This window comes from Monodelphis domestica, chromosome 4 (genome assembly GCF_027887165.1).
Source record: "Monodelphis domestica isolate mMonDom1 chromosome 4, mMonDom1.pri, whole genome shotgun sequence".
Taxonomy (NCBI): Eukaryota; Metazoa; Chordata; class Mammalia; order Didelphimorphia; family Didelphidae; genus Monodelphis; species Monodelphis domestica.
This window is the reverse complement of record NC_077230.1, coordinates 185,707,462-185,728,451: the sequence shown is the minus strand read 5'-3', so window position 1 is coordinate 185,728,451 and position 20,990 is coordinate 185,707,462. Positions and strand designations below refer to the sequence as shown.

Here is a 20,990-nt window from a genome sequence, read left to right as displayed (position 1 = left end):
TAGTACTTTGTCTATTTTATTTGTTTTTTCAAAGTACCAGCTTCTAGTCTTATTTATAAAATCAATAGTTCTTTGACTTTCAATTTTATTAATTTCTCCTTTGAGTTTTAGGATCTCTAATTTAGTCTTCATCTGAGGATTTTTAATTTGTTCACTTTCTAATTTTTTAATTTGCATGCCCAATTCATTGACCTCTGCCCTTCTTAATTTGTTAATATATGAACTCAAGGATATAAATTTCCCCCTGAGTACTGCTTTGGCTGCATCCCATAGGTTTTGAAAGGATGTCTCATCATTGTCATTTTCTTCAATGAAGTTATTAATTGTTTCCATGATTTGTTGTTTAACTAACTGATTTTGGAGAATCGTATTGTTTAATTTCCAATTAATTTTCGATTTACCTCTCCATGTTCCCTTACTAATTATTATTTTCATTGCATTGTGATCTGAGAAAGTTGCATTTATTATTTCTGCTCTTTTGCACTTGTTTGCAATGTTTTTATGCCCTAATACATGGTCAATTTTTGTAAATGTACCACGTGCTGCAGAAAAGAAGGTATATTCCTTTTTGTCCCTATTTATTTTTCTCCACATGTCTACTAACTCTAATTTTTCTAAGATTTCATTCACTTTTCTTACCTCTTTCTTATTTATTTTTTTGGTTTGATTTATCTAGTTCGGATAGAGGAAGATTCAGATCTCCCACTAGTATAGTTTTTCTATCTATTTCGTCCTTGAGTTCCTCTAGTTTCTCCTTTAGAAATTTGGATGCTATGCCATTTGGTGCATACATGTTGAGTACAGATATTTCCTCCTTGTCTATACTGCCTTTTATCAGGATGTAATTACCTTCTCTATCTCTTTTAGGTAGATTTATTTTTACTTTGGCTTTGTTGGATATCATGATTGCGACTCCTGCCTTCTTTTTGTCAGTTGATGCCCAATAGATTTGGCTCCACCCTCTTACTTTCACCCTATGTGTATCTACTTTTCTCATATGTGTTTCTTGTAGACAGCATATGGTAGGGTTTTGGACTCTAATCCACTCTGCTATTCGCTTGCGTTTTATGGGTGAGTTCATTCCATTCACATTCAGAGTTATGATTACTAGCTGTGTATTTCCCAGCATTTTGATTTCTACTCCTGGTCCTGCCTTTTCTTCTTTCACTATTTCCTTCTACACCAATGTTTGCTTTTGAATAGTCCCCCTTGTTCCCACCCTTATTTTACTTCCCTTTCTACCCCCTCCCTATTTACCCCCCTCCTTATTTCCCCTGTAGTCTTTCTAAAATTAACCCCCCACTCCCTCCCTCTCTTGTACTGCTTCCCTTCCCACCAGACCGTTTGTTATCCTTCGACTCCCCTATAGGGTGCAAATCTATTCTCTGCCCCCAATGGATTGGATTATTTTTCCCTCTTTGAGTCACTTTCAAAGCATGTAAAAGTTGAGTATTTCCTGTCTCTGACCTCTTTATCCTTCCAGTGTATTGATGTTCTCTCCCCTCCCACCATGAGCTTCTTTATGACATATAAATTTACCCCCATTTGTTTCTTTTCCCATTTCTTTTTTTTTTAAACCCTTACCTTCTGTCTTGGAGTCAATACTGTGTATTGGCTCCAAGGCCGAAGAGTGGTAAGGGCTAGACAGTGGGGGTCAAGTGACTTGCTCAGGGTCACACAGCTAGGAAGTGGCTGAGACCAGATTTGAACCTAGGACCTTCCATCTCTAGGCCTGACTCTCAATCCACTGAGCTACCCAGCTGACCCCCCGTTTCTTTTAATATTAACCTATTTTTAAGCTCTAGTTATATATATACATATATATATATATGCATACTCATGTGTATATATTTTTGCATGCATATATCTATATACCTATTTATGTCTTGTCCTTTCATCCTATACAGTTTGTTGCTGTTCCTTCTAAGTAAACTTCTTTTTGCTTCCCAGCTAATAACAACAGTTTTTAAGAGTTACCAATGACCTCTTTTCTTATAGGGATACATATCATTTTAACTTATTGAGTCTCTTAAAACATTTTTTTGTTTTTCTTTTTTTCCCCTCTTTTTTAATTACCTTTTGATGATTCTCTTGAGTTCTGTGCTTGGACATCAAATTTTCTGTTCAGGTCTGGTCTTTTCTTTACGAATTCTTGAAATTCCTCTATTTTGTTGAATGACCATACTTTCCCCTGTAAGAATATAGTCAGTTTTGCTGGGTAGTTGATTCTTGGTTGTAGACCTAGTTCCCTTCCTTTCTGGAATATCGTATTCCATGCCTTTCTTTTTTTCAGTGTGGATGCAGCCAGATCCTGAGTCATCCTCACTGTGGGTCCTTGTCATCTGAATGACTTCTTCTTGGCAGTTTGTAATATCTTTTCTTTGGTCTGATAGTTCTTGAATTTGGCTATAACATTCCTGGGTGTTGTCAGTTGGGGATTAAGTACAGGAGGTGATCTGTGGATTCTATCAATCTCCACTTTTCCCTCTTGTTCAAGGATTTAGGGGCAGTTTTCTTTAATAATTTCCTGTAATATAATGTCCAGGCTTTTTCTTTCGTCATGGTCTTCCGGTAGGCCAATAATAAATTGTCTCTCCTTGAACGATTTTCTAAATCCTCTGTTTTGTGAATGAGATGCTTCATATTTTCCTCAATTTTTTCATTATTTTGGTTTTGTTTTATAGCGTCTTGCTGCCTTGTGAGGTTGCTTGATTCAAGTTGTTGTATTCTGGTTCTTAAAGACTGAATTTCATCTTTAGTTTTTTGGTTGTCCTTTTCCTTTTGGTCGGATTTTCTTTGGAGATCATCTTTCATCTTCTTCACCTCATCTTTCATTTGCTTTGCCTCATATTTCATCTCCTTTGCCTCATTTTCCAGCTGGTTGATTTTGGCTTTCAAGATATTATTTTCTGTTTCCAGATGACTTATCTTAGTTTTTAAGTTCTTTTCCCAGTTGTCTTCAGCCTCTCTTAATTGTGTTTTGAATTGCATTTTGAGTTCTTCCAAAGCCTGTATCCAATTCACTGGGATTTCTGATTTTTCCTTTGCTGGGTCCTCCCCCTCTGTTTCATTAGCTCTTTGCTCATTACCTGTGCAGAAGCTGTCTATTGTAATTTCTTTCTTCTTTTTCTGTTGTTTGCTCGAGTTTACCCCTTCTTTGCACCCCGTATTTGGCTGTGCTCTTGCTCCTCTCATTTTGTTTTGGTTTTGGGGCTGTCAGTCTCCCCTCTGAGCTTTGTCAGATCTTTTGGTACAGTCTCTAGGGGGAGGAATGTTAGCTTCCCTGTCCTCTGGAGGCTCTTGATTGGATTGAGTTCAATTGGGTTGGGCTGTATGTGGTATGAAGCACTGAGGCTCTGAAGACTCCTGGAAGGCTGGGCCGCCCAGGCTCTCTCCAGTTCTCTCCAGCTGCTTCTCCGTGTCCACAAGTGCCTTTGTGGCCTCTCTAAACTCTGAGGAGTTCTGATGGGATTAGTTCAACTGGATTGGTCTGGATGTGGGGGAGGCAAGGGTGAGACTGGAGCCCGATGGAGGGACCCAGCCACCGCCCGTTTCTCCCTGGCTTCCTCCCCGCTGTCCAAGCTGAATGCTTGGAGCCTGGCTCCCTGCTGCTCCCAAGGTAGACCCTGCAAACCAGCACCTTTGCCTGCTCAGCCAGCTGCTGCTGGGGGCTCAGCCCTCTGGGTTGTGGGGGAGGGGTTCTGGGACCTACCCTCTGCCTTCCCCTTAGCCCTGAGTATTCTTGGATTCCGGCTTTTGGGGGGGGCGTACCTTTTGATTTGAGTGCAGAAGGAGGGTTCCCCGCTTCTGTCCTGTTGTTCAGATTGAATTTCGGTGCCCTAGGAGCATTCAGTCTGTATCGGTAAGGAAGGGTCTTCCACGAGGTCTGAACTTTTGCTGCTTGCTAAGCTGCCATCTTGACTCCGCCCCCTCTTGTTTTGTTTTTAATGATTTTTTTTCTCATTAAAAGATTTTATTTTCCCAATTACATGCAATCACAATTTTCCACATACCTTTTCTGAAATTATAGGATCCAAATTTTCTCCTTCCCTATCCCCTCTCAGAGATGGTAAACAATTTGATCTGGATTACCTATGTATTAAGTGATATTCTTTCTTAAAGACCAGAATTGTTGCTATCAGAGTTTTCTTCAATTTTATTCTAATTTTTTGGATTCCCAAGTCGTGTTATAAATACATGCTGAACTTTATGACTGAAATACCCTTTTTGTTCACTTTCCCCTTCCTTTCCTTTAGCTTGGTTTCTCTTCCTCTCCCTTTTGTCTCTATCACTGACATACATCCAGCTTAATCAAAAGTGTTGATAACAAATAATTATTTTATTAAATTATTTTTCCCAAGTTTAGATGCATCTTAACCATTATCTGTTTTTTTCTTGAGCTTCAGAACCATGATAGAAGCCATATGAAATCCAACTCCTATAGACTAGTGAAGCCTATATTTGCATATTCTCTAAGCCAGATAATCTTCCTTATCTTGCTTTTATCATAATTTACATATGTTCTTTTTGTACTGACTACTTCAAAGCACAATAGAATTCTTTTACACCAAGCTGTTAATTTATATGTTATTGCTTAGGTTTGTTGTTTCCAAATGAAAAGAGTTTTGGAATCTTATGTGTTTTCCTCTTTAGAAATCAATTGTCCTGTTTTGAAGTTGATAATTTTTTCTGAAAGTATTGTTCTTTAAGAGCAGGAACTATTTTGTTTTTCTTGGTATTCCCAATATTAAGTACAGTATTGGGCACATAGTAGGTGCTTAACAAATGCTTTTTGACTTATTATTTTTAATATTCATGCCAGATGAATTATAGCAATATTTTGGTAATTTTGATTTGATTAAAAGTTTGATAGAAAATAAACAGAACTGTGGCATGCATACATACCAGCATTGGGAAACAATAAAAACCATTATTTAGTTGTATCTGACTCTTCCATGAACCCATTTGAGTTTTTCTTGGCAGGGAAACTGGAAGTTTACTGTGTCCTTCTCCAACTCATTTTAGAGATGAGGAATTGAAGCAGATAGGTTAAGTGACTTGCCCAGGGTTACACAGCTAGTCAGTGCCTGGTGTTATATTTGAATTCAGCACTCATTTGAGTCTTCCTGAATTTAGGCCTTGCACTCTATCCAGTGGTAATGCCTGGGTGCCAATAAACTGTTAATCATACAATTTAAAAGGTCCTTTGTGTCCAGTTTACTTAATTACTTCCTTCATTAATGCCTTTCTTTATCTTTATAAATAGCTGCTATGTATTGGGGCATTTTTTTTATTATACTTCTAAAACCTGTTGAGGTCACATTTAATAAAATAGATGCAACTTTTCTTTTTCTTTCGGTTTAAAAACAAGTGGTTTACTCAGAATTTCACCTTAATTTTCCTTTTTCCTGATGGTTTGATTGTACACAACAGTTTTATCATTCAGATTCTACATTATCTTTTGGAAAATGTTCTTTTTGACATTTATTCCAAAAATGGTTTTTAGATATATTTTTTAAACCTTTACCTTTTGAAATAGTATCAGTTCTAAGACAGAATAGCTGCAAGGGCCAGGCAATTGTAGTTAAGCAATTTGCTTGGGTCACACAGCTAGGAGGTGTCTCAGGTCAGTTTTGAACTCAGATCCTTCTAATTCTAGGCCTGGCATTAGCTGCCTCTTGTAGATTTTTTTAAAAGTACCTAACAGAGATGGTAGTACTTGCTGTCTTGCTTCTAGGTATTTTATTACATATATTACTTTTTGGGTTTTCCGATCCTTGCTCCTTAAATTCTGTGATTCTGCTATAATTACTGTACTGAGAATGACAGTATGAAATAAGCAATAATAGTTTTTATAACATTTTTTGAAGGAAAGTTTTAAGATAGTTCCATCAGAATGAACTCCATAGCCTCTATTTAAAGGAGGGGGCCTAGGCCAGTCATCTCTTCATTTCCCATTGACTTACTCTCTTTTGGAGTTCTCTAGATTCTCCATCATGCCCCTATGAACCTCATCATTGGGAAATCTCACCATACTGGGGGATTCAACCAGCTCTGGTACTCATAATACCTCATTAATACACTGTGCCCCCAAATTGGAGGGAGGAATGATGGACTCCAAAATCTCTACTTAAGGACAATGCCATTACTGGCACAACTCAAATTATGTATTTATCATACATTTAGTTAGGTGGCTGCTCGAGTTGTGAATTTTTATCTTCTGAATGGGCACATGCCCATATTTTCCTTCACCTAAAAACACTTGGGGAATGACTAACCTATATAAGTAGATTCTTTTATGTAGATGTAGCATTAGTGGTACTTCATCTTATGTACTAAAAAGAGATATGCTGCTCTTATTTAGTGTACCAGAAATCTTATTATTTAGGACTATGTAGGTAAAGCCCATTGTGGTAGGAGCAATAATCTAACTCCCTCCCCCCAAAAAATTAGTCAAGTTTTCCCTCAAAATGTATTGGGACATTTCTAGAGACTTTATTGGCTCAGGGGTCTATTTTCTTCCCTGTCTCCTGTGTATGAAACACCTATGAGGAGCCAGAGGGGATTTCAGATGCTTGACTACAGATCTTAATGTGAACTGTTCTCTGCTGAATCAACTCTCAAGGGTTTTTTCCTTTCCTTTTATTAAATTATTTATTTATTTAGAAAATTTTTCCATGGTTCCATGATTCATATTCTTTCCCTCCCCTCTTCTGGAGCTGAACAATTCTACTGGGTTATATATACATGTATCATTGTTCAAAACCCATTTCCATATTATTATTTGCAATAGAGTGATCATTTAAAGTCAAAATCTCCAATTGTATGCCCTCCAAACCATGTGATTAATCATATGTTTTTTTTTTTCCCTACATTTCTGCTCCCACAGTTCTTTCTCTGGATATGGGTAGTGGTCTTTCTCCTAAGTTCCTCTGTATTGTCCTGGTTCTTTGCCTTACTGCTAGTAGAAAAGTCTGTTACATTTGATTATGCCATAATGTATCAGTCTCTGTGTACAATGTTCTCCCAGAGTTTTGCTCCTTTTGCTCTGCGTCAATTCCTGGAGTTCTTTCCAGTTTACATAGACTAAGTTAAATAGTCTTTTTTGTAATATGGCTTAGGAATGTACTTACTACTAATGTGGATTGGGGAATATTTATTAATGTCTACCATGTGCCAGGCACTGTGCTAAATGCTTTACAATTATTATCTCATTTGATCTTCACAAAAACCTGGAAGGTAGGTGTTAATATGATATTATTATCCACATTTTGTATTTATATATTGTTTCAATGGGCAAACATACTCCAAGTTTTGAATAATGGATTTATAATATAAATAAACTTTCAGAAAATAACTTTGGTGACTGCATATTTGCTATAAACTAATTTTCCACTTTACAGCAAAACTGTGGTTATCCCTTTCAGCTTAGCAGGTTATTTTTTTTCTTCCCTCGTGGTTTTTATTTATATTTTAGTAAGAGGATTTTGTGTGTGTGTCAAGAAAACAATATATTTTAAAGTGTGTTTCAATTTCTGTTTCTAGGAAGTCTACATTCTTCAATGTCCTAACAAAGAGCCAGGCAGCAGCAGAAAACTTCCCATTCTGCACTATTGATCCTAATGAGAGTCGAGTACCTGTTCCTGATGATAGATTTGACTTTTTGTATCAATATCATAAACCTCCAAGGTAAATGTTTTTTCCCCCAAAAAAACTTCATTCTATTCCTTATTGGTGGTTAAATTTACTGCAGAAATTAATTATCTACTATAAAATGTTTAAGTTTGAAACAATGATTTGGAATTTACATTTTTTCCCCTTTTAGTTGAACAATACATTTGATTCTTTAGCATGTTGGGCTTTTCTTACCCTTTAGATCCATCTACTTTTTCTTCTTACTTGTTTCTGGCTCCATATTTTTTCCCATCTTGTCATTTTCCATTTCTTTTCCTTCCTCTCTACCATACTGAGTTTGTTGTATCTTTGAAGGGAACCTCAGTAAAAAGTTCCCTCACTGTCTCTACTGAAAGTGCTTTTACCTTTCTTCAACTTTTTTGGCTTTATAGGAAAATAACAGTTCATATGCATTACTGAAATAGTTTTTTTTAAAGCAAAATACTTGTGCTTGGGCCTGAGAAAAAATACTTTGATCCAGAGTAAAATATTGTGGTTATTTCAATACCGCACGTTACAGAATTTAGGAACCTGCCACTTCCAAGTGTGCTTTTTGAAGAAATACAATATTTTTTTCAATTCCATGACATTAGTTTAAGGATCACACCTTACCAGCTGCAGTTAAATTCTTTGAAAATGGCTTTTTAAAAATACAAAGCAAAAGTTGTCTCTGACTTTAGTATTAAGCTGCTTGATCCTAAGTGAAAGATATATTTGTAGAAATCTCACATAAAAAGTCAGAAGCTTCAGAAGTTCTTAATGTGGCAAATATTTAAAAATATAGTTTGAAAATGAAAGAATTCACTAACTCCTTTTTTATTTTTATTTTTCAAAAAAAAGTGGAACTATTGGAAAATAATTATTGAAATGTTTATTAAAAGAATGAATGATAAGAGTATAAAACTCACATTGTTATGGTTCTCTTAACTAGCAGAATAAACCAGTAGATTTATTTTGAAGGCAGGGCTTTAGAACTTGTTGGAAAATGATTTACAAATGGAGTAAAATTGCTTCTTAGGTATATTATATTCATGTCTTGTCTTAATTTTGATATACCGTTTTCCTGAAGATTTCAGATGGCAAATTTTGAGTAGATTTTTGAGTTTTGTTGGTGAGTGTTCTTTGGAGCCACCTTATATTGCATGTTGTTCCTCCCTGTTTTTAAAGGATTCTAATATACTTTGTAATATGCACTAGAGGTCCCTCACCTTTTTGTGGCCATTTTTTTTCCTTACCAGAAGCCTTGCTATGGGATTGAGGGCAGAAGGAAATAAAAATAATGATGATAAGATAACTCCTCAGATTTCTGTAGAGCTTTAAGGTTTACAAAGTGCTTTTTCTAATGAGTATTCTTCACCTTGTGAGGTAGGTAATACTTTTCAAGTATTATTATTACCTGTTGTGGTGCAATGGAAAGAATGCTAGATAGGTCTTTATTTCTGCTCAGAATCCTTTTATTAATTTTGGTTTCCTTTTTTGGAGTGGAGCAGTTAACTTAGAATCAATACTAAGTATTGCCTCCAAAGCAGAAAAACAGTAAGGGTTAGACATTTTTAGTTAAGTGACTTGCCTGGAGTCACACAGCTACAAAGTGTCTGAGGCCAGATTTAAACCCAGAACTACTCATCTCCAGGCCTGGCTATATCCACTTAACCTCCTAGCTGCCCCTTAAGTTTCCTTTCTAATTATCCATATCATCTATCTAGACTGTTTCTTCTTTCCTTCCATCTATATTCTCCTCTTCCACATTTATAACACTTGACATTCTGTTTCTACTTGAGTGCCCCTGGCTCACAATATTCACTTGCAGAACTTCTCATTAGTGTAATCAGCATTGCAAAGTGAAAAGAGCTCTGGATTTTGATAACCAAGGTTTGGATTCCAATTTATTACCTATGTGACTTTGAGCAAGTTGTTTTATTTCTGAGAACTGCAGTTTCTTGATATTTAAAATAAGGAGTTAGACTGAATATTTTCAAAGATTTTTTCCTTTTCCAAAATCTTACCATCCTAGGATTATCCATCATCTTTCTCTGTTGTAAGGCTCTAAATATGCTCTTAATTCCTCTTCTGCCTTTTAGCAATTTCTGCTTTGTTATTGATATTCATTCTCTTCCCTCTTCTTCCAGCTTCTTCCCATTTGCCTTTAGATATGCTCAAGTCTTCCCAGGCTTTAAAAAAATCTTTTCTTTGACCCAAGTAACTACATTTTAATATTTCCATTTTGAGTCAGACTTCATGAAAAAGTTATTAAACAGCTGATAATTATTCCTAATATTTACATAGTGCTTTACTGTATGCCAGGAACTATGCTAAGCATTTTACAAGCATTATTTCATTTGATCCTCACAACAACCCTGGGAGGTAGGTGCTATTATTATCTTCATTTTTTCCTAAAACCCATCTATTTAATTAATTAACAATATTTTTCCATGGTTACATGATTCATATTCTCCCCCCCCCCCCCTGCTCCTTCCTCCCATAGCCAACAAGCAATTCAACTGGGTTTTACATGTATCATTAATTATCCTTATTTTATAGAAGAGGGAAACCTCATGAGGCAAACAGATTAGGTGACTTGCCCAAGGTTACATATCTAGTAAAAGTCTGCATTTATATTTGAATTTATATATTTCTGACCCCAGGTCCTATCCACTGCTCCTCTAGCTGGTTATATATGATATGTCTATTTCTTTTCCATTCACTTGCTCCTTAATTCCTTATCATCTTTCCTCCTTAGAAATCCAGTGAAATTCTTCTGTTAAAATTTGCCAGTAACCTTATCAAGCCTAATGATGTAGGGCATTTCTATATCTCAAAATCAATATGTTTAAAATAGAGTGACTTATATTTTCCTCCTCCTGTTGCTTTTTTTATAACTTGCCTTTTTTTAAAACTGTTCTACTTGCTACAGCAGAGGCAGCAGGTGGTATAGTGAGTGGATAGAGTGAAGGGTTGGAATCAGGAAGACTTATCTTTGTGACTTCAAATCTTACCTCAGGAACTTGCTAGCTGTGTGACCCTGTGCAGGTCACTTGTTGGCCTCAGTTTCCTCATTTGCAAAATTAACTGAAGAACGAAATGGCAAAATACTCCAGGATCTCTGCCAAGAAAACCCCAAATGGGGTCACCAAGAGTTGGACAGGACTGAAAAATGACAAAACAAACTCTCCTTAGGGTCTTACATGTGACAGTATTACCTTTGATACTTGTCATTTCTCTTACAGCCAATCAGTCTCAAAGTCCTGTCATTCAAATTATCATCCTATGTCCGTGATGGTGAACCTTTTAGAGATGTAGTATTGGGTCCCACTCCCAACCCATCCCCCAGATCAAGTTCTAGAATCTCCCCCCCAGACCATGTGCTGTACCCCACCAGAGACCACATGCTGTGCGCCCACCCCACACAGGAGGAGGAAGCTCTCCCATTGGACTGCTAGATGGAGGGGTGGATGAAATGAGGAATATCTTCAGCAAGTGTAGGGGGGGGAGGGGAGTGGCCTGAATGCTCTGCCACCTGTGAGCCGCCCACCTAACTCCTTGTGCGCTCCCATTGGGTTCCTAGGCAGTGGGGTGGGGGATGTGAAAAAAATGTCATCAGGCTTGGTGGAGAGGGGAGGTGTAGCAGCTCTGCCTGAGTTCCTCTACCTTTCTAGTAATTAACTCTTTTGGTGGGGGGGTGAGGTAGTGGCTGAGTGCCCACAGAGAGACCTTTGCCTGCTGTCTTTGGCATCTGTATCATAGATTTGCCATCACTGTCCTATAGCTTTATTTCTTCACCTTCTTGAATAAATCATCTATACTTGGTGCTTCACTCATTCTCTCTTTACTTGATTCTACTGTCTACAATCAGGCTTTTGCCATCATCATTTCATTTTAACTTCTCTCTTCAAAGTCATCAGGGATTTATTAGTTGTCAAATCTAATAGCCTTTTCTTAATTTTCACCCTTTTTGGCCTCTCAGAAGCCTTTGACACTCTCAAGTACACTCTTCTGGCTACTTGGTCCTCTTTAGGTTTTCATGTCACTTTGTGTCTTCCCTGTCCGTGTTGTCCCTCCCCCGCCCTCCTTCTACTCGCCTGACTGATTCTTCTCAGTCTCCTTTCCTGGATCTTCATTTTAGTAATGTCTACTAACTATTGGTATCCCCTAAGTCTCTCTATCCTGTGCCTTTTCTTCCTTCCACACTAATCAGCCCCCCATAGGCTCAATCATCATCTTTACATTGATGATTCTCAGATCTATACATAACTGCTAACTTCTCTCCTGAGTTATCATTCTTGTATCTCCAACTGCCTTTTGTATATTTTGAACTGAATATCCCATAAACAGCTCAAATGCAGCTTGTCTAAAAGAGAACTCACCCCCCCCCCCCCCCCATTTTAATCTCTTTCCTTTAGTTTTTGTTTTTGTATGCCTAAATTTCTCAAATCTCTCTCATCGGCTCTCTCCCTCAGAATTGTTTGCTAAATTAAAGACTTTTTTTTTTAATAGAATAAAAAAAGGAAAGGTGGAATAAGAGAGAAAGTTGAAAAAGACTCATGATCAAATTGGAGTATGGAATGTTAGATAATTGGTCACAGCAAGTCAAGTGCTATACTAAAGTTATAGAGGGACCCTGATATACACCTTGGTGGTGGGGACATTCCCATGAACTGGATTACATTGATCTGTGCCATTTTTTGGAATCAAGATGCTTTAGTTACTATTGCTGCTAGGATACAGTAATAAATTGATCTGTTGGACTTTTCAAGCTCTTGTTCCACCCTATATTTCTGTAATGATTTCTTTTACTTTCCCTAAAATATAGTATGTTCTGCTGAAACTATTATGTCAGTGTCTTTATATAGGTGATCTTTGTGCCTGGGGTGGTTTCCATTCTCACCTCTGTCCCATGGAATCCCTAGCTTCCTTCAGGGTTTAGCTTGAATTGCATTATCTACCTGAGACCTTTCTGATTCCCCCAGTAGTTAGTGCTCTCCCTTGTCAAAACTACTTTGCTCATAGTATTTACTTACCTGTGTACGTGTTTTTCCTTTAGTAGAATATACACTTTTCTTGGTCAGGCTTTGCTTGTTTTGATCCTTAGGTTGTGACATTGTGTTTGTAATGAAGGAAGACACTTAAATATGTAGTGAATTGGGTGTGACTTGTATCAGAAATATTCTTTCAGGATATCTCTTGATTTCATGTACCATGTATTTGACTAGCATAACTTTTTTGTGTATCTATTGTGTTAACTGCATTTCTGATTGAATTAATTATTCCCCCTCTTTGATAAATTGAGAAAATCTCAATGTATTAAAAGACAGGATTATGTGGATTTTTCTAGAAAAGGAAAATTGGTTTAAATTAAGCTGTTTTAAATGTTTAGTCAGTTAATGCGTTGGGTGGCAAACACCTTATTGTATTATTTTATAATGACTATTTTTTTTTATCTTTCAGCAAAATTCCAGCCTTTTTGAATGTAGTTGATATTGCTGGCCTTGTGAAAGGAGCTCATGCTGGACAGGGGCTAGGAAATGCCTTTTTGTCTCATATAAGCGCCTGTGACGGAATCTTTCATCTAATGCGTATGTAAACTTGTTCAATTGAATAGTTTTATTAAGGATAATTTTGCTATTCATATAGGAAAAAGAGGAAGAATTATACCATAAATTTTTCCTCTGCCTTTTTAGATAAATTCTAGTTTTATTTAATACCCGGAACTTTTAAGTCATAATGGGATCCTTGCCCTATGTAAAGGTTAGGTCCATTTACATTTTGTATTGTAGTTAAACTATTTTAATAAACTATTTTGTTGAATGTGTCCCTTGATCAACTACATCTGAAATACACTAAATTTGAGGGGTTCTAGGAAGTCAGCATGAAAATATAAGCTGGTTAGAGTTTTTCTGATTGTTTTAAAGTTGTGGAATTTTTCTGGTTAAATTTCTATGTTAATTTTAATGTCATAGGATCTGAAGGTTTGGTATCTTTGTTAACTTTGATATTGATTTTAATAGGTAGGCTTCATTTTCAAATTTGCAAGGCAATTTTTAGAAAATTGTGTTGTGGGTACATGGGCTTATGCAACTTAGATTAGTGTCTAAAGAGCTGGCTTGGAAACTAGGAGAACCTGAATTTAAGCCCAAACTAATACATACTTCTTATGGGACCTAGAGAGAAAGTTGCTTACCTTTTCAGTATTTTAGGAAATTTTCTTAGGCTCCAAGTTGCAGAAAAGGTACCTATCTGTATCCATAGATGTTTTCTTACTCAGGTGTTCCCTATACTAGTTAAATCTCAAGTATAGTCTATCTGTCTGTCTCTGCCTATCTATCTATCATGAATAGGATCTGAAGATGGTGGAATTGACTCAAATTACATGTGTTTTCTCTGGGTACCTTTCATTGAGTCAGATACATTTATTTCTACTATTCCGTACATTAGGGAGACAGAAACTATTTTTAGGATTAGAATTTGTGTGTGTGTATGTACATCTATATCCATATCCAGATCCATATCTCTGTCTTTCATCAATAAGTTATCTGTTCTAATCAAATCAAAGCTGTAGTCCCTCAGTAATTTAGTCCTTCCCTCTCATTCCTTTCTGTAATTTCAAATGACCTTAGGAAGCTCTCAATACAATAAGATTGGAATTTAATAATTGAAAAGGTTTTGTGTTGAAAAAGCCAATGTAGCCCTTTGAAAGGGCACTACTTCTAAAGCTGAAAGGTAGGGGCTTTGACTGAACTCATTTGGATGAACTTCAACTAGGTTTCCTGTATGACTCTTCCAGAATTTATTCTCCCTATCTCAGGAGGTGCAGGCAGTTTTTAATAATGGTTATTCAGAGGTGAGGTGTCACACAGGCCATGATCCAGTGGCTCTAATGGCTTACACAGGCTCTCATGGAACTAAATTGTTATAGCCTCCATGACCATACCAATAATCTGTTAGTCCTGGTGAAACAATTCATGTCATGCTTGTGGAATTATCCTTATTAGTAAATTAGTGGTAATAGGTGCTAGACGGTCATTTGGTAGCAGAGAGATAGAGAATATTTGGGCTGGATTTTCCCAGTGACTCTTTGAAATGTGAAATCAGCAGCGGCAGAACATATTTGCTAAGCAATTAGTAGTACAAAACTTTTTTGTTCACCTATCCACAACAAGTGGGATCTAGAGGTAATAGAACCAAATCAGATGTATTTTCTTTGTCTCCTTTTCATTCCCACAACCCATTGAAACTCGTTGAATTCCTTGATTTCTTTCAAATATTTAAAGCCACTATGTTTCAGGATCTATCAATAGATTTTTTTTTAATGGATTCGAATAAATCCTTAAATTTGGATTAGATAATTTGATATCAAAGTTTTCTTGCTATCTAAATTCCTCCCTCTATAACCACTGTTTCTTTTTCTTCATCTCTATAGAAATCATTTAGGAATTTTAAGTTTTCTGTAGTACATGGCCAAATCTGGAAGAGGGAAAATTATATATTACTGTGTTAGCTTTGGAGGTCAGTAGGAGATGTTCATTCCTATTTTGTGAAACAGCATATTAAATACGGAGATTTAAAAATAAATAAATTGTCTCCCATTGGTACTTCATAGCTATCGAAAATTCAACTCATCTCACTGTATTGTGGTGAAAAGAGCACCAAACAGGGAATCAAAAGAAATTAGTTTAAGTATGATTTTTTAAATTTAAACTCATGTTTTCTAACATCTTGTAAAATATCATTATAAAGATCTTAGGAATTTTTAGCTTTTCTTTTGAAATTTTATTTTTGATGTATTTTATGGCTGATTATAATCTTCATATGTATCCTTTCAAAATTTTAGATTTTCTTTTGGTTCTGAACTTTTTTTTTTTTAGTCTAGTTTCTGGTTGTACATTATTCATTTTTCAGTTTGTCCTTTTGGGTTCTCCTTTTATTGTTAGTCTTTTGGAATTCACACATATTATAAGTTATACCAAAAGTATGTAGGGCATATAATTTGACTAGAAGGTTTGATGGTGGTGGAATGCCAGGTGGTAGAATGCCAGGAAATTGGCAGATTGCTTTTAAGTCTTCTGAAGTTAGATGAAGAAGAAAGGTGAACCAATGTATAAAGTAAGACTTTGAATTAAATGTTGGTTTAATTAATCATTGGTATCTTTACCTTCTTTTGTGTGAAAAATTGACATTCCTTGGATAATTTGTATACTTTCTTCACTGGATGCATGTTAAGTACATGCCAGGAGAAAGAGTTTAAAATTCATTATTAATATAATTCATGTGATACAAATGATATATTGCAATATATTATCAAGATATTTTGGTTTGCTTTTTATTTAAAGTCTTATATTTTATGTACATTTGATAAATTTGCTATTTCCTATTTGTTAAATTTGTCCTCGCTCCTCCATTTAATCCTTTATTCCCCTAATTGTGTTTGAAAGTATTTTGACATATTTATATATATGCTTGTAGGTGTTGTTTTCTCTATGGTAGATATTGTGTGTATTGTGTTTTGGTGTTTCTCGGCTCTGCTAACTTTACATTATTTCATATTGTTCTTTCTATACTTATATACACAATTTCTTATATGATAGTAATATTCTATCACATTAATGTACCAAAATGTATTTTGCCTTTCATCAGTTGATGAATGTCATTCCATTACTATCACAAAAGGTGTTGCTCTAAATATTTTGGTGTATATAGAAACTTTTTTATTGATAGTTTCTTTGGGGTATAAACCTAATAATTGAGTTTCTAGTTCAGAGAATATAGACATTTTGGTCAATTTATTTGAATAATTACAAATTACTTTTAAAGTGATTGTACTTACAATTCCAACAATAGTGTAGTAGTGTGTTTTTCTTTACACAAACCCTCTCAACATTGACTTGCCATTTTTTTGTCCTCTTTACCCATTTGCAGGGTGTTAGGTGAAACCTTTTAAGGGTTAATGTGGTCTGAATTTATCTCATTAGTTATTTGCTTCATTCTTTGATGTGGCTGTAAAACTTTTACAATTCTTTTGAGAACTGTTTGTTCATGTCCTTTTGGACTACTCATCTGTTGTGACCTATTGGTCATATTATCTGTTATCTATTGTCTATTAATCTTATGTATATTTATAATTGCTTATATATCTTGGATACCAAACTGTTTATTAAAACATTTTGATCTAAAGATTGTTCCCATTTGACCCTAAAGATTGTTCCCATTTGACCACTTATCTTCTTATCCTAACTATGTTAATTTTTCTATGCAAAGACTTTTAAGTTTCATATATAAAGTCATGGTTTTGTTGACTGCTGCTTTAGAATACAGTTTAAGGCCTAGAAGTTCTGTAAGGATTGAGGTATAGGGGATAAGGAAGGGTTTGTAATCAGCAGTGGAGGAGGTGAAGGAACAGAGGGAATATGGAGGGCTGGTGAGGTGAAGGGAGGGATACCCTCTGTGGCTGAGAGACGATCTTTGTATTCGCCCTTTCCTTCACCCAACCCGGGAGAGGTACTCCTGAGCTGATGTTAAGTTAAGGGAGACCAGGGTCAGTCACTCACTGAGTAGACTTATGGGGAATAATGGAGTTTATTTCTTTGTATGGCTTGGTTGGTAATTGAAACCCCAGATGTCTCCCTTGTCGGGCAGGCAGATTGTCACTATTGGCTTTAGTTGTTTAGCCAAGGCTAAATGGCTAGCCTAGCCCACCACTCTCTCTTTCTTTGTTCTTCCTTCAATTTGAATCTGACTGCAAGTTTCTATTTATAAAGTGTTTTCGTAATTCTAGTAATAAAAGAAAGGGGGATATGTTTGTGGGAATAGGAGACCCTACAGGTTTTCTTTGCTTCTTCTTCAGCTGAGCCGTTTGGTTCAACTTTAGCTTATCTTTCTCTTTTCTAATCACTGTCTCTATCCTAACTAAACAGAAGGCAAGTGTCCTTCTTGGGAAGATCAAGGGATGGAAAGGATCTTCAGGGTCACCCCTTGAAGTTTTAAGGGATCAGCCCTTTTCAGCACCACTTGTTGTTTGGTTCTTCCTCTAGTTGATAACTCTCATACATTCAGGAATCTTCTCTCTTCTTCTGGGTAAGGGAAATGGAAGCAAGGCTTTTCCTACAGGTTGGAATCTAGAGCTCAAGGTCCTAGTTCCTCACTCAACAGAGTTCAGAAGGCAAAGACCTTTCTATTCGGCAGTTCTCCTCCCACAAATCTCTTCTCCCACTCCAGCTGCCACTTCCCCTCCTGTCACAATCCAAACCATGGCTGTTCAATCTCAGTTTTCCTTTCCACAGTTCCCACTTCATCTCTACTTCTTTTCATTCATTTCCCTTGATTGTCTAAATCTTTTGTTTATCCATAGGAATTTTGTTACTATTTTATTAAGTTATGAAACTATCTTTTTTGGTATTTTATTTGATTGATATTTTGATTTGGGTAATTTTATTGGCTTATTATTAAAAGTGCAAATTAACTTGGGTAATGTCATTTTTATTACATTGACCAAGACTACCTATGACACTAAATTCCTCCTCTGTAAGATGGTATTTATTTATTCATTCATTCATTCATCCATTCATTTATTTATTCACTCATCCACTTATTTATTTATTCATTCGCTCATTCATTTATTCTTTTGTTTATTTGTTTATTTATTTTAAAACCCTTACCTTCCGTCTTGGAGTCAATACTGTGTATTGGTTCTAAAGCAGAAGAGTGGTAAGGGCTAGGCAGTGGGGATCAAGTGACTTGCCCAAGGTCACACAGCTGGGAAGTGTCTGAGGTCAAATTTGAACCCAGGACCCATCTCTGGGCTTGGCTCAATCCACTGAGCAACCCATCTGCCTCTAGTCTTTATTTTTTTTAAGGCTACTTTATAATTGAATCTATATAGCTTTTGCATGCTTTGATAGGTTTGTCTTAAAAGATTTTAAGCATTTTGTAATTATTAGAATATCATTCCCTTTTATATTGTTGCTTCTTGAGTTTTATATTATATAGAAATACTGATTTTTGAGAATTTATTTTATAATCTGCAACTTTGTTGAAGCTATTAGTTGTCTCACTGAATATGTTTGCTGATTCTCTAGGATATTCTAAATTAACTTTCATGTTATCAGCAACTAAGAATAATTTAATCTCTTTACCTGTCTTTATGTCTTTTATTTTTCTCTACTCTTTTTTGCTGTTGATAGCATTTCTAGATTTATGTACAATTATAGGAGAGATAATGGGCATGTTTGCTTTATTCCTGGATTATAGAAAAACATTCCAGTATATATTCATTGCATGTGATGATTGTTTTGGTTTTAGATAGATGCTTTTTTGTGATTTTGATAAAAGGTCTCTCCATGCCTATATTTTGGCAAGTTTTAGCATAAATGAAGCTTCCCCTATGTTTATTGAGATAATCATGTGGTTTTGGTTATTTTAGTTTTTAATATGATTAATTATAGTGATTATAGTCTTACTTTTGAACATTCCTTATATCTCTGGTCTGAATCCCATTTCATCATAATGAATGATTTCTCAGATAAATCATTATAGTCTATTAAATAGGTAGGATTTTGTTTAAAAACTTGAGCTTATACTCATTAATAATTTGACCTATAGTTTTCATTATTGCCTCTGATTGTTAGATTTAGTATTTTTTGATGATTATTTTTTTCTTTTGAAAAATTCTAAAATTCTGATTTTTCATGATAATAGCTTGATCCTATTATTATACTATTTGTTCTTTGTGGACTGAGAATCTCATTTTTGCAAAAGATTTTCATTATAATCATGAAGGAATTCAGTACAGAATCCTTGTTGCAAAAGGATTCTTTGTAGATGATAGTTTTTCAAATACTTCTATTTGTAGCAGATATCGTGCTGATTGCCTTACATCTCCAAAGGGTGTAGAGCCTCCTGGAAGGGATGATTTTGTCCTTAATGTCCACATAAAAAATCAAGTGGAGGAAGAATGTTTGTAATCCAGATTATAACATGACATTTAGATGGACAGCAAGTAGAGCTTGTCTATGAGCATTTGTATATATGTAAGCATATATGTCAGAGAGAACAAAAGAGAGAGGGAGGAACAGATAGACAAATACTAAGAATGACAGAAATAGTTTCTCCAATGAGACATGGAGAAATCTCAAAGTACAAGCAGGACATTCAAGATTGTGATCTGCATAGTTTAAGGGAATGTCTATAGCAATGAGATTACAAATCTATTTGAGTAGTAATTATTGGGAGTTTTATTACATTTCAAAAATTAAAAATATATTTTAGATATTTTTATCTGTTTTTATTGCCATATTTTCCCAGTGTATAAATTTTTATCTTCTCAATGAAAATGTCTTCAGGTTAATTATAGTTTTTTAATTTCTAATGTTGCCTTGTATTTGTTGGACCAAGAAAAAGTAAATTACCTTTTTCCAGTTAAGTACTTTAATTTATTTTCTTGTCTTTTAAAAATTACAACTTTAAAAGAAAAAGTTTTACTTATTCTGTTGGACTTAATTGAGATATTTGGTATAAGATGCATGTTTAAATAAATTCCTTTTCTGCCAAGATTGCTGACTAAGTTTTCCCATATATATATATGTACATATAAATATATATATATACACACATATGTATATATATATTCCCATATATATATAAATTTTTTTTAAACCCTTACCTTCCATCTTGGAATCAATACTGGGTATTGGTTCCAAGGCAGAAGAATGGTAAGGGCTAGGCAATGGGGGTCAAGTGACTTGCCCAGGGTCACATAGCTAGGAAGTGTCTGAGGCCAGATTTGAACCTAGGTCCTCCCATCTCTAGGCCTGGCTCTCAATCCACTGACCTACCCAACTGCCCCCCCCACCCCCACCCCGATATATATTTTTAATGTAATGAATGCTTTTTTATGTTTCTGTAGATCTATTGTACATTTTGTTTATTTAGGTGTTTCTCTTGTTTTCCATTGATCCTCTGTCCCTTCTCTCTCATCCCTTCTTCTCCAAGATAGTTCAAGTGTTCAACACTTGGTAGCATGTTTTAAAGTTTGGGAATGTTAGACTACTTTGATCAACTTTTTTCTTCAATGTTTCCCTTGATATATATGTTTACTCAATTTTTTAGATGCATGTCATTGTAATTTTTATCTAGTTCTAAAATGATCCTCTGATTTTGTTTTGAGCATTGTATTAAATATACAGGTTAATTTGACCTTGCTTGAAATTTCTACTCACCTCTGATTCCTACTCTCTTCCTGCTGCACACCAAGGAAGACAGGGAAACCCAAAGAAGCCGTTTTTTTTCTCTGCATGGACTACTTGTACTCAGGACAATTATAGACT

General features: G+C 35.5%; 1 protein-coding gene across 1 annotated transcript in view; it reads left to right on the top strand.

Moving 5' to 3' along the window:
* Window positions 1-20,990, top strand: part of OLA1 (Obg like ATPase 1) — a 294,330-nt gene that overhangs the window by 44,992 nt on the left and 228,348 nt on the right. Inside the window, exons 3-4 of the mRNA XM_001368195.5 lie at window positions 7,546-7,689; window positions 13,120-13,247. Coding sequence (XP_001368232.1) covers window positions 7,546-7,689; window positions 13,120-13,247 — 272 coding nt within the window. The remainder of the gene's footprint in view (window positions 1-7,545; window positions 7,690-13,119; window positions 13,248-20,990) is intronic.